Source organism: Uloborus diversus, chromosome 2 (genome assembly GCF_026930045.1).
Source record: "Uloborus diversus isolate 005 chromosome 2, Udiv.v.3.1, whole genome shotgun sequence".
NCBI classification, from domain to species: Eukaryota; Metazoa; Arthropoda; class Arachnida; order Araneae; family Uloboridae; genus Uloborus; species Uloborus diversus.
This window is the reverse complement of record NC_072732.1, coordinates 67,928,507-67,941,404: the sequence shown is the minus strand read 5'-3', so window position 1 is coordinate 67,941,404 and position 12,898 is coordinate 67,928,507. Positions and strand designations below refer to the sequence as shown.

At 32.2% G+C, this 12,898-nt stretch overlaps 1 protein-coding gene across 1 annotated transcript in view; it reads right to left on the bottom strand.

Annotated features, from left to right (window-relative positions):
• Positions 1 to 12,898, bottom strand: part of LOC129216348 (cGMP-inhibited 3',5'-cyclic phosphodiesterase 3A-like) — a 602,719-nt gene that overhangs the window by 134,432 nt on the left and 455,389 nt on the right. Inside the window, exon 3 of the mRNA XM_054850562.1 lies at positions 8,883 to 9,088. Within this exon, the coding sequence (XP_054706537.1) occupies positions 8,883 to 9,088 (206 nt within the window). The remainder of the gene's footprint in view (positions 1 to 8,882; positions 9,089 to 12,898) is intronic.

The window sequence follows — 12,898 nt, the reverse complement described above, 5'->3', positions numbered from 1 at the left end:
TGATATTTTTTTTTTTTTTTTTAAATAATAAATGAATTTAAGGTGACAAAGGGTGTGATTTCTGAAAGTTTGACTCGAAAGTGATTTGACTCGAAATACATATATATAATTTTACATTGAGAAACATTGCTTTTTAATGTCATTTTCAATTATTTCATTGAATGGTTTAAATTACCTATTAATTTTTACATAACTTTAAATACTATGAAGATTATTAAAAGCTAAATAATTCGCTGTTTAATTTTAAAAACTTTCATTGAGTTTTAGTTGACAAATGAGTTAAATTAAACTCCAATAGTACCTTCTTCAAAAGCGCCATTTTTTTTAAAGCAGAGCATTATTTTATTTTATGAGTATGTGACAAGAAGGATATGTTCGCCAGACTCACTCAATATTCTATTGGAAGTCTTATTCTCGGATGCTAACTCATACTCAATAGAAAATAGCTAGAAATCAACTGGCACAAGAGAAAACTATTATAGAAATTATTATGTAATTAATTATTCACTAGAAGTATTTATTATTAACTTAAACACATCATTTCTTTAAGAAGAGCTGTTTAATTTGCATTTAATATCATTAAAAATATGAAAAATTGTAGAATTCGCTTTTCCATCAACAAAATAATTTACCATGAGAATTATTTAAAAAATAACTTCAATTTAAATTAAAACGATGTCGTAAAACATGTATTTTTTGCTTAAAGATGGCGCCATTTATTTTTATTTCGAAGCATAGTTTCTCAAAGGCAGCTTTCATTTGTTTTGTAAAGGATGAACTTGATTTGAAATAATAATGCTGTTTTTGTCAGCAACATTCAATTAAAGATCTCATTTTCAAATGCTTATTCGTATTTAGCAGATTACAAACAAGAAACACATTGCGAAAGACGACCATCAACTTTACAGTGGCGTCACAGCTTTGAAGCTTTGATTGACACTCGAATAAGCCAATGAGAGGGTCTGAAATTTTCCTATGCCCGAACAGGAGTAAAGGAAGCTTATATGCGACCTGGGGCCCGTATAAAAAGTTACATTTCGTATTTCTTTTACTCAATTTTATTTTCACTTCAAAATTTCAATTATCTGAACTCTTTATCTGATTTTGAACATTTTTGCAATGGGAAGTATACATCTAGGACTAACGGTTGCGAAAATAAAGGTGTTGCAGGTTAAAACGGAACACCCTGCATATTGCTTAATCCATTTGCACGAGTTTGTGATTTTTACGCACTTGATTTTCGAAAATTTAAAGTTTGTCATTTATTTTTATATATTTGAACATTAGGAATTATTATACATCAAACAATAAAGTTCTAACTTCGTAAAAATAATATTTTTTTAAATGCAGAGGAAATTTTAGAAAGTTGATACTTTACATTATGATACAAAATGGTTTCTTTAAAAAATATTTCGCAATTAAAAGCCAAAGAACAGATTTCCATCAATAAAGTTTAATTGAGCAGTTCCAATTCAAAACTTTATCCGTTAACAAAACATATCTTAAATATTCTAGAACACACGCAAAAAACTTATTCTTTTAAAAAACCCGCAAGCAAAATTTAAAATACAAATCAAAAATTAAACAACAGCTTTTAAGTATACGTAAAAATTTAATGTCTAATTAAAAATATTTAAAAAAATCCAGCAAAGTATAAAATGAAAAATAAACAATGCGAATTGTTATCATTTTCCTCGTTAAGTTCTTTTTTGAATAATGAATCCTCCAAAAAGAAGCAGAAAAAGACAAATTTCATAAATTCTCATTGTTAACCGTCAAAAAAGGAGCATTTCTGTATTCTTCCTATCTTAAGCAGACTTTTAATTAAATGCGGCTCAAACACTTTAAACAAGTTTACTAATGAGAACAGAGACCGAGACCAGCATACGGATTTTATCTGTCTAAGCTAATGTTGCTGGAGGTAGAAGAAGAAAGAAAAAAAGCCCTATTTAAGGACCTGTAATAGAGTGAATGTTGCGAGGGAATTGTTTCCCTTCTAGTTCTTAACGAGCTCTGGCTCTGCTGAACGAATGTAACGCTCAGAAAGAATTTCACAGAGATTTTATAGTTGCATATGGACTGTTTTTACGTAGTGTTAAACATACTTTCATTTTGTATTAAGGCAACACTTGCAAAGTATCTTGTCTTAACATAAAAATTAAGCTATGTCCATTTTTTATTCGCCTTGCTTATTACATATAATACAACATAATTAACAGAATTGCAGTTAAACTTCTTCATTTATAGACAGGTCATTTAGGGTCCTTTAGAGACATATCAGGTTACTTTGCTACAGTTCAATTTTATTAGTGTATTTGGCAAAGTGTATTTGACTTCTGTTCATTATACTATTGTACGTTTTGTATTCTTTATCCCTATATAATTATTTTTTAAAAAAAAAGTGTTTTCAAGGAAGTTGTCAAATTGAGTCTGTGTCTGCCTCACGCCCGAGAGACCTCATAGCACCTACAGCCATGAAATTTGGTACAAATTTACTTCTGACCCCTATGGTTTGCACCTCAGTGAGTTTTTTTTTTTTTTTTTTTTTCATTTCTCAACTTTTTTTTTTTTTTTTTGGTATTTTTTTAAACCTAAAATATCACATAAATTGCCAATTAAATGAATAACATATTTTCACACCCCTTATCATTCTGTGTCGTTCAAAAGAACTTTGTTTTCTGCACAAGATAAAGTTTGTTCCTACTTTCTCGATAGGTTAGAACAAGAGATATAAAGGTTTCTAATTTAACAAAAATCCTAGGTAAAACTTAATACAAGCACGGAGCTGAAACGTAAAATGTTACTGGAGACCACAAACTTGAAAATAGTGCAAAACAACTGTTTTGCTATTCTCAGGATATCTTCAGCTTATAAAGCAGCTAAAAAAATGGTACGAGTTAGTTCAAATCCTGTTAGAGGAGCGTTTCTCGTAGCGACTTTGTTTTTAATTTTATATTATACAAACATATATCAGACAAACGCTTATGTCGGCTGTCTTTTCATCCGCAAGAACACTTATTTTGCATTGAAAAAGGAGTTCCTTGAAACCCCGAAACACGTGTATACAGTAATTTGCAATTTTGTGCAATTTAACCAGGCCATTTCTTACTGTACTCATGTTCTAACTATCGTGTTCATTGTAGTTTATTTTATGTGCTAAAATATTTGAGTAGTATGCGAGTAAATAATTGATTTAATGGAAGTAAATAATGTATAAATAGGGGCACCGACTCTGGTGGTGCTTCGGTGTTCGAGCAACCCCCGGAATATTTGTGGGGAGGTTGCGCATTTTCGCCACAAGAAAACAGAAGTAAAGATCCAAATATGTAACGTCCAGGAAGTGCTGGTACAAGTAATGTGTGCAAAAAGCCTAGAAGTACTCTTAAAACTCTACCTTTATTATTATTTTTTTTTACAAAAATATACTCGTTAAATAGTAGTTGAGACTGTTGTACCTTGACCATGGTGTACCTTGCGCCATGCACTCTACTCAGCTAGCGCATTTACCAAGTGAGGAATCACGGTACAGTCGAGCCCGCATATTAGAATATCGGTTAATAGAATAGCCCGCTTATTGTAATACATTTTCAATGTACCAAACCAATGTAATGTGTTATTTTGATCCCGGTTAATGGAATATCCCGCTTATTAAAATATAGTTTCGTGCCAAAATGGCTATTCCATTAAGTGGAATCGACTGTACTATGTCAGCCATGACAGTCGCTCCATCTGCCAGAGTGATGTTCAGGTTGAAACTCTAGCTTTTATGTGGACAGTGATTGTTTTGTGATTTGTGCAAACAAAAGTAAATAATTCCACTGTTACTTAAATTTGACTTTTAAAGATTAGTGTTACCCAACTGATTGACCATTATATCTATTGCCTATCTCTCGGTAAGTGTATTCAACATTTAGTCTTTACTTTTTACGTAGCTGTTAGGTTAGGGTAGCCACTTTTGTATAAATATGCACCCTCGTGTACCTTGAAACCAAGCTCCATCTTGTACCTTGAACCACTGGATCAAGGTACAATAGGTATAATAGGTTGTAGTTAATGTTTTTTTTAATTTTATTTTAGGTAGGATTTCATCATGCCTCGAAGTAAAATTGGAATCAAGAGGGTTCCAGTAGATGTTGAGGCATTGCAAAATGCTAGTGAAGCAGCGAGAAGTAATGATCCTGACAAAAAAAAAAAAAAAAAAAAAAAGTTTTTTAGAGAGGCCGAAAAAGTATTCAAAGTGAGCAGGTCAACCATTACTAGACATTTAAGAAAGTTGAATGAAAGTGGGTCCAATGAACTTGAATACAACGTAAGTTATGTAGTTAAGCAAGTACAAGAGGTCTGTCTCAAGGAACACGAGCATCATGTACCATAACCAAATTACATAACATTTGTGAAAAATGTACAAAAATAGAAAAATATTTTTTATAATCCGAAATATATCTTTTACTTATGCAAAGAGGCTTGAAATTAGTTTTATAGCTAAAAACCATAAAAATCACACACATTCTTTTCTTGAAAACCAAAAAGTTTTAGAAGTGGTCCAAGGTACAACACAGTCTCCCGTATGCTTTTATTTATTTATTTATTTATTTTTTTGTGCGATTTAGCAATGACTTTTGTTCCGAAAACGATTTTTACAGTTACTCGTGAAATTTTGAACGATTTTTTATGCGATTTGTTTAAAATATGGTTCCTATCTACCGCTTATAAAGAGGTTTAAAAAAGATTAAATTTCTCTAACACTTAAAAAATTTGGAAGTTTAGTCGAATATCTGAAGAATCTAATCCCTGTAAAAGGGGAAATCTTAACTTATAGAACAATAAGTTAAGCTGATATTTCCCACCAAGCATTTTTCACAAAAATAGTAAGTAATTTACATTTTTACGAGGACTCATCGGACCCTCATTTTGGACTCATTTGATTTAAAGCACCCCCAATTATTTTTAAAACACTGCATCGCTCCGCGTAAATAATATATTCTTTGAGGTGAGGAGGTTGAAAAACTTTTGTAAAGGATAAGTTTAAGAAGATAGTAAATTTTATTTTAAAGAAGTTTGAGAAGGTAAAAAGTGATAAATCACGATTTCAAGCAGGCATGAAATTTTATGACCAGATCTCCTTGGTATATTTTTCAATTCGAGAATCAAATTGCAAGGGGTTTTTTCCGATTAAATTTTTGAAAAAAGTAGTTTAAGACATTTAGAAAGAGATAACCATTTCAATAAAAAAATACAACTTTTGCAATGTGGTAATCTTTAAAATCAATGGTTAATAATAAATTATTTTAATCAAAATGCACAGAAAATGCAAATTATTTTCAAAAGTGCAGTGTTTTTGTGAAGTTACTTTCTTAACTACCGCTTTTTGAAAACTTCAGTTTAATTTATAAATCCTTGCTTTTGGTTTCGTCATTGGGAAAATATGCAGGTTTTTTCTTTGTAAAAATTTATACATTGAAGAAGGTAAAAGTAATATAATTTTGAAGTTTTACGACATACAGGTAGACTAAAATGCCATCGAAGACCATGTACATACCTAAGTACATACACGTAGAGTTAAGTAACTGGTTATCAGCACCCACTCAGTAATGGGAAGGTTTGTCTACTATTGTCAATATCAAGTTTGTAATCAACTTTCATGTGAACACCATCAGGGAATTCTCAATACAACATCCTTCAAGAACAATCCCACCTTATTTTTCCAGGCATAAAATCTTACCTGCAGTCAGTGTGATTTATTATTTTAATGGTTCTCAGACAAAAACAGTCAATTGTCTTTGCATTTAGGTCTCAGACGGGTTTCTCTGTTAATGACCAAACATTGATATATATATATATATATACTAGCAAAAATATCCGGCGTTGCCTGGGTCAGTAATAATTGTGAGAAACAATTGCTACTTTCTTTTGTTTTCTGTTTTAACTGACAGAACTCAAAACACACCGCTTTGACGTCATTAAAAATTGAGCTTCATCCTTACCCATAAAAGTAAAACAGCAATAAGTATAAAGAACGAAAGAGTGATCATTTAGAAACGAAAGCGCAAAGTGAAGCATATAAAAATTTGAAGAATTTCCAAAATATATCTAACAAAAACAAAGATCACTAAAAAAACTGCGCTTTATTTACTTAAATAGTACACACACAAAAAAGAAAAAAAGCTCTCTACTATGTTTACCTAAGTGTGCAAAAAGTGAGTTTCCAAATGTTTAAATGACTTTAGACTCATGTTTGCTCCGGAGAAGCCTTGATTCAAAATTTACATTATGATTACTTTTAATGTTGCTGTTGTTAGGCAATTTTCGAAACAATGGGTTTAATCTTTAATCATTTGATGTGGAAATAACATGACATTTACTGTTTTCGATCACAACGTTCTTAAACTAAGATTTTTAGCAATAAATTATATCCTAAGTTGCTCCCTGATTATGTAGCTATCTATGGTGAAAAAATGGTTAAAATCCCTCCAGTAGTTTTGAAGTTTACTCCGGACATCCGGACAGAGATTAGCCCTTTATGTATAAAGATATATATATATATATATATATATATATTGAATGACATCGCAGTTTTATTCGCACGACACATTCCTTAGCTTTTATTCTTTGAAATATAGGTTATTTTTACCATTAATTAAGATATTTAAGATTATTTCAAGCTAATAAGCACACATGGCCGAAATTAATTTTCTGACCAATTCTTGCTCAAATTATAGAATTTATGATAAAACATAGAGAAATTTGGCAACTGAGAAATAATAATTGAGCAGTAGAATAGTTCCGTTAATTTAATTTATTTATTTGCTTTTGTTACAACTTCTGCGACGTGGTATCATGGACCAAGGGGCATGAAGCAGAACAACAACAACAACTTTTGTTGTTGTCGGGCAGACGAACCTTTCCAAAACGATTTGTCATTTATCCATTTTTAATTTTAATGTTTCCCGAATCGGTAAGTCAAGATACTTAAAATTTGATTTTATTGCAAGAAAAGAAGTGCTTTATCAATTTATTGAACACTTGCTTGTTTCCCGAAAAAAAAAAAAAGGAATTCAATGAACATTGCCATTCCTAGATTTTAATATGAGCATAACTAAGCGAGTGTGACCATTGATCAAACCAGTATATTTCAGTTTATTTTTTTTAAAAAATGCATAAAAGGTTAAGTTTTATACAAAAATAATGCGTAAAAAATACAGTAAGCAAAAAAAAAAAAAAAAAAAAAAATGCACACAAACTGAAGTAACGTAAAAAAAGAGGAAAAACCCATAAGATAAAAGTTTGCCAAGCTGTCTCAAAATGATTAAACGTGATGAAAGTAAAAAAGCTCACAAATGGTGAAAAAAGCACTACTGTTTGAAAATGTCAAAGTCATTATAGAAAAATGACGATAGTTAGGGACAATTATTGATAACGAAGGTAATTTATGAAAGGTCAGCCGAATTATTAGTTTCATTTTGCAACAGATGAAGGGACAAAGAATTGGTTATCCTTGATAACGATCTAACAACTTTATTAGAATTCTAATAACAATAAATAAACTACTCTTGATTAAGAAACTTTCAACTCCCCTTTTTGCTTTATCAGTTCAGTTTTCATTTTCGGTAAAATTTTAATTTTACAGAATAGGTATTTAGATACATGTATGGAAGTTGCGTGGTAAGTTTTAAAAATGTAAATATTGAATCATGATTAGCTTTTGAACTGAGTTCTTGCATTTTGGTATTGCTAATTTAGAAGTGAACGTAAAAGTAAAACAAAATGGGCTGTGCACAAATAACAATTATGTACCTTAGTGTCAGAAAGAAGTAAATCACGATATGGAAATTTTACAGGAGAGATGGAAAACTTTTTTTCTGCCACATGATGTGACGCGCGCTCTTTTAACTCTGGTTTAAAAAAAGAAAAGGATTTTTTTTAAATAATTACTTTCACATGGCTCGATTCGAAATATACTTCTACATACAATGCACTAGTACACGGAAAGTAGCAATGTTTGGACTTACGTCAGTCTGGCTCTGAAGTACAGAATTTGGCATTAAAGTTAATATTTTTTTTTAAGGTTTAAAAGCACGGCTTTTCGTGTTGAGTTCCGAATCAATGAGAGAAAAGAAAACCAATAAACGAACAGGAACAAGAACTCAACCAAAGCGCGTATTTAAAGATGGAAGTTGTTTGTACACAAGTAGCGTTAGATGGGGTAAAAAGAAATATAGGTAAATGGAAACAAGGTCTATTGCCCCACTTTCAATAACTTTCAAAGCTAAACTCTTGGTGAGAGAGTGGACTAGGTAACATATGGAAGACATTCTGAGAGTTCCAGATACTTCCAAATAATCGAGTAGGCGTCATCATTGTTCGAAGATGACTCTGTAAAAAAAAAAGTTGTTTTTTCTAAGGTCAAGTGATCTTACATTTTCCTCTCTAGCAGACTTACAAATGCGAGGTAACTGGTTTCAGCTAGATAAACTTGTCATGGTGAATCTGTAGTGAATAGAAATAATTAAGTTTGTCATTCTTCTTATTCTTTTGGAAGATTAAATTTTGAAGTAAATTGCACTTTTGTGTGCATTATCAATGAATATGTCCCACAATTCAATTTCTTAATATTACAGACAGTGAGAAGCAAATGGATGTAAGTGAAAAATTTGAAAATTTGGAGATAACCATTAAAAAATGTTAGGTGAACCTCTCCTCTATTTGAGGCAAGAGATAGTACTAGTAGCGCTGGTAGGTGCTGCTACGCAGCATGATTTAGAAAAAGTCTCCAATGAAAGCCTACCTAGGACTGCAACTTTAAACGCGTTTTACTCAAAACTTGAAAATGTCCACTTTCATCCCTTTGCTTCTCACTGCATCCGTCCTTACATAAACCTCACCTGGGAGAGATAGCACATCCTGCCTGAGGACTATTTCCACCCCTGGGGGAGGTGTTCTGGGAGTCAGTTGGATGACGAAAGCTCGTGCTCCTTTTTCTGGAAGGTTCAGGTTCAAGAGTTGGTAATCCAGTAGCAGATGTTGTCGTAGTCCAAGTGCTGGTGGACATTCTGCGGAGAAGACTCGGTGGAAGGTTGCGACGAAAACGCTGGAAAGTGAATGAAAAAATAAATAAAAGAAAAATAATCAGAAACAGAACCGATTTAAAATAAAACTGAAGGTAGAAGAACAAAAATGAGCTATTTCACAAAAATAACTAAAAAGGGAAAATCCAGTAATTTTTTCATAACTTCGGTACAACTTCACGCGATAATTTGTAAAATCAACGCAAAATTTCATAAAAAGGCAATTTCTGTTTTCATTTATGCAATAATATTTTATCAGCCACATTATACATGAGAAATTTAATTTGCTGACGAAAAAACGATTCAAGTCGGGTTCCATTTATGTTTAGTGAATATTTGTAGAAAAATTTACAATTACATAAGTTTTTTTTTTCTTTAGCTTTTCTTGGATTCAACGGACGGTTGGAAGTGCCCTGAACAAACGGGCTTCAAGTGAATTTGATTTGTGTGTGTGTGTGTGTTAGACAAATTTTTACTGAGATCATTAATTCTTAAATTGCTTTGTTTCTTCGATACTAGTTATGAATACATAGCTTATTATTTAGATTTCTGTATATTATTGGACATTATTCTTCGTTAGCCAACGTATAAATCGTAATCTACCTATAAAAGTTTGTAGAGTGTACCTCTCAAGCCAGCGGTTCTCAACCATTCAAGCTCAGCCTTCTCTTTTCAACACCGATGAGCGGTCACGATCCTCTTTTCCCGCCACCCTAAATGATCAGTACAAACAATACACTCGGAATTTGAAACTGAAGCTAGTTTGAATAGCTTAAGTGAATCTGGTTGTTTACTGAAAATAGTATTTCATACCAGAGGCGTGTGCAGAAATTTTGGAACCCGTGACAAATGACTTTTACCTGGTCCCAATCCATATTGTTTACCCATACGTCCTTACACATATTTCATCCTCCTTTTAAAAATTTCGGCCCCCCTACATATTGTTTACCCCTTCGTCCTTACATATATTTCACTCTCGTTTTAAAAATCTCGGGCCCCTTCAAGCTCGGGCTCGGGCCAACAGATTTCCCTTCTACCCCATTGTACACGCCCCTGTTTCATACACAAAATATCACACCACTACGTAACTTTTATTTTGAGTACATTATTTTTAGAAAATATAGAATCAAAGAACAAAATGCAAATTTATTGGAAATAACCTGGAATCTAGGTGAGGCTGGTATGTAGTACATCTGTCATTTTCACTAAATTTCGGACAAACTGGAAATGTCTTTCCAACATCTATGCTTGCACCTTCTGCGTTTGCTTCAAAATTACATTTTAGGTCGATCACCTGTTCTTGAAGACGATCAGGAAGTATATCCAAGTTAATTTTAAAAGCATCACTCGCCAACTTAACTTCCAGTTTTTGAGACTACAAACAAGTTGGTAATTTAATTTGCAAATGCTACGAAATGACCTGATAGGAGATCCGACCATTCATTAATCTGTGAGCAATGGTAGATTCTTCATATGATCAAGGAGATCTTTCGATCTTGGAAAGGATAAAAAGCTTGGCCCGGAACCTTTTACAGCTTCCCCAGCACCCCCCGCCCAGGTTCAGAACCCCTGCTTTAAGCAAACATTTCATACTACGTATTTTTCTTATAATTTTTATTATCATTTATCCAGCATTTACTTAATTAATGGGCAATTCCATGTCAGATCAATCACTTTTTGACCTCACAATCTCCGATTTTAACGAAAATTGGTGTGAGGGACACAAATGTCAAGATAAGGTATCCTACCAATTTTTAGAATTCTACTTTAAAAATTTTACGAAATACAGGGCTGTTAAAAAACTGAAAAAGCACGTATATAAAACATGACTTTCTTACCACAGGTTTAAGTTTCAAGGCCATTCACCGTGACTTTTGACCTTGAATATCTCAAAACATGCCCCCTTAGAATTTTTTCAAAAAATATATTTTATAGCTCTAACACTATTCTTCCACTACACCAAAATTTAGACTGGGATCGCAATGGCAAGGTACTGAAAAAAAATCAAGAATGTTCACATGTTTTACATTGCGAAATTCCATATGTCAGGTCAGTCACCTTCTTGACCTCCTCACCATTTCAATTTTAATGAAATTTCGTGTGAAGGACACATACAACACGATAAACACTCCTGCCAATTTTCAGAATTCTACTTCAAAAATGGTATGAAATACAGGGCTGTTAAAAACTCTAAAGCCGCAAAATAAACAGAAAGTTGTGACACGCAAATGACTGTAACTTCTATCGTTCTATCCTAAATACAGTAGAATAAAAATTTAAAAACCATTGTAAAGTTAAAGAATACAGCTTTCTATTGGTATAAAACATGGTTTTCTCACGACAGGTTTAATTTTCAAGGTTCACCGTGCGTCAACGGTATGAACGTTTTTATGTGTTCACCATGGTTCAATTCACCGTGAATTTCGACCTTCAATGTCTAAAAACACGCCACCTTAGAATTTCTTTAAACATATATATATATATATATATTATTAATATAATTAAAACAATAATATTAGGACAGGAATAATGTAAAACATGCAACAAAAATACGTAAACATTTTTGATTTTTTTTTTTTTGCAGTCCCTTGCCATTGCGATCCCAACCTAAGTTTTGATGTAGTAGAAGAATAGTGTTGGAGCTATAAAATGCATTTCTTTTGAAAAATTCTAAGGGGGCATGTTATGAGATATTCAAGGTCAAAGGTCAAGAACCTTGAATCTGACTTAGGAAGAGGGAAAGCCCTCTTCCTGAAGGAGGGAAGAGGAGGAAGCCATGTTTTATCCTAATAGAAAGCTCTAGCCTTTAACTTTACAGTGGTTTTCAAATTTTTATTCTATTGCAATTAGGTAGAACAATAGAAGTTACAGTCATTTGCATGTCACAACTTTCCGTTTATTTTGCACCTTTGAAGTTTTTAACAGCCCTGTATTTCGTAACATTTGTGAAGAAGAATTCTGAAAATTGACAGGATTACTTATCTTGTTGTATGTGTCCTTCACACGAAATTTCATTGAAATCAAAAAAGGTGAGAAGGTCAAGAAGATGACTGACCTGACATATGGAATTTCACAATGTAAAACATGTGAAAGTTCTTGATTTTTTTCAGTACCTTGCCATTGCGATCCCAGTCTAAGTTTTGGTGTAGTGGAAGAATAGAGTTAGAGCTTTAAAATATATATTTTTTAAAGAAATTCTTAGGGGGCATTTTTAAAGATATTCAAGGTCAAAAGTTACGGTGAATGACCTTGAAACTTAAACCTGTCGTAAGAAAGTCATGTTTAACATCAAAAGAAAGCACTATTCTTTAGCTTTACAATGGTTTTTGAATTTGTATTCTACTATAATTTGAAGAGAAATTACAGTTATTTGAATGTCACAACTTTTCGTTTTTTTTCTTACTTTTTCAGTTCTTTAACAGCCTTGTATTTCGTAAAATTTTTAAAGTAGAATTCTAAAAATTGGCAGGGTAACTCATCTTAACATTTTTGTCTCTGACACCAATTTTCGTTAAAATCGGAGATGGTAAGGTCAAAAAGTTATTTATCTGACATAGCATTGCCCTAATGATCCTTTACTTAATTATACTGATTTATTCCACTGCAATTTCAGAATATTTTGTTTGACCATATGGTTTTAGCCTGAATGTAAAGAATAAACATGAAAATGCATTTAATTTCTGATTCATGGAATACTTTTTACGCTCATACACATATTCTTTCATTAGCAATATCTGGAATTTCTTTGTGTTTCGACTGTCACAAGCATTTAGAAATCAATAAATGCTTGCGGCAAATCAATAATAATTTAAAAATAAAGAATTATTAATAAT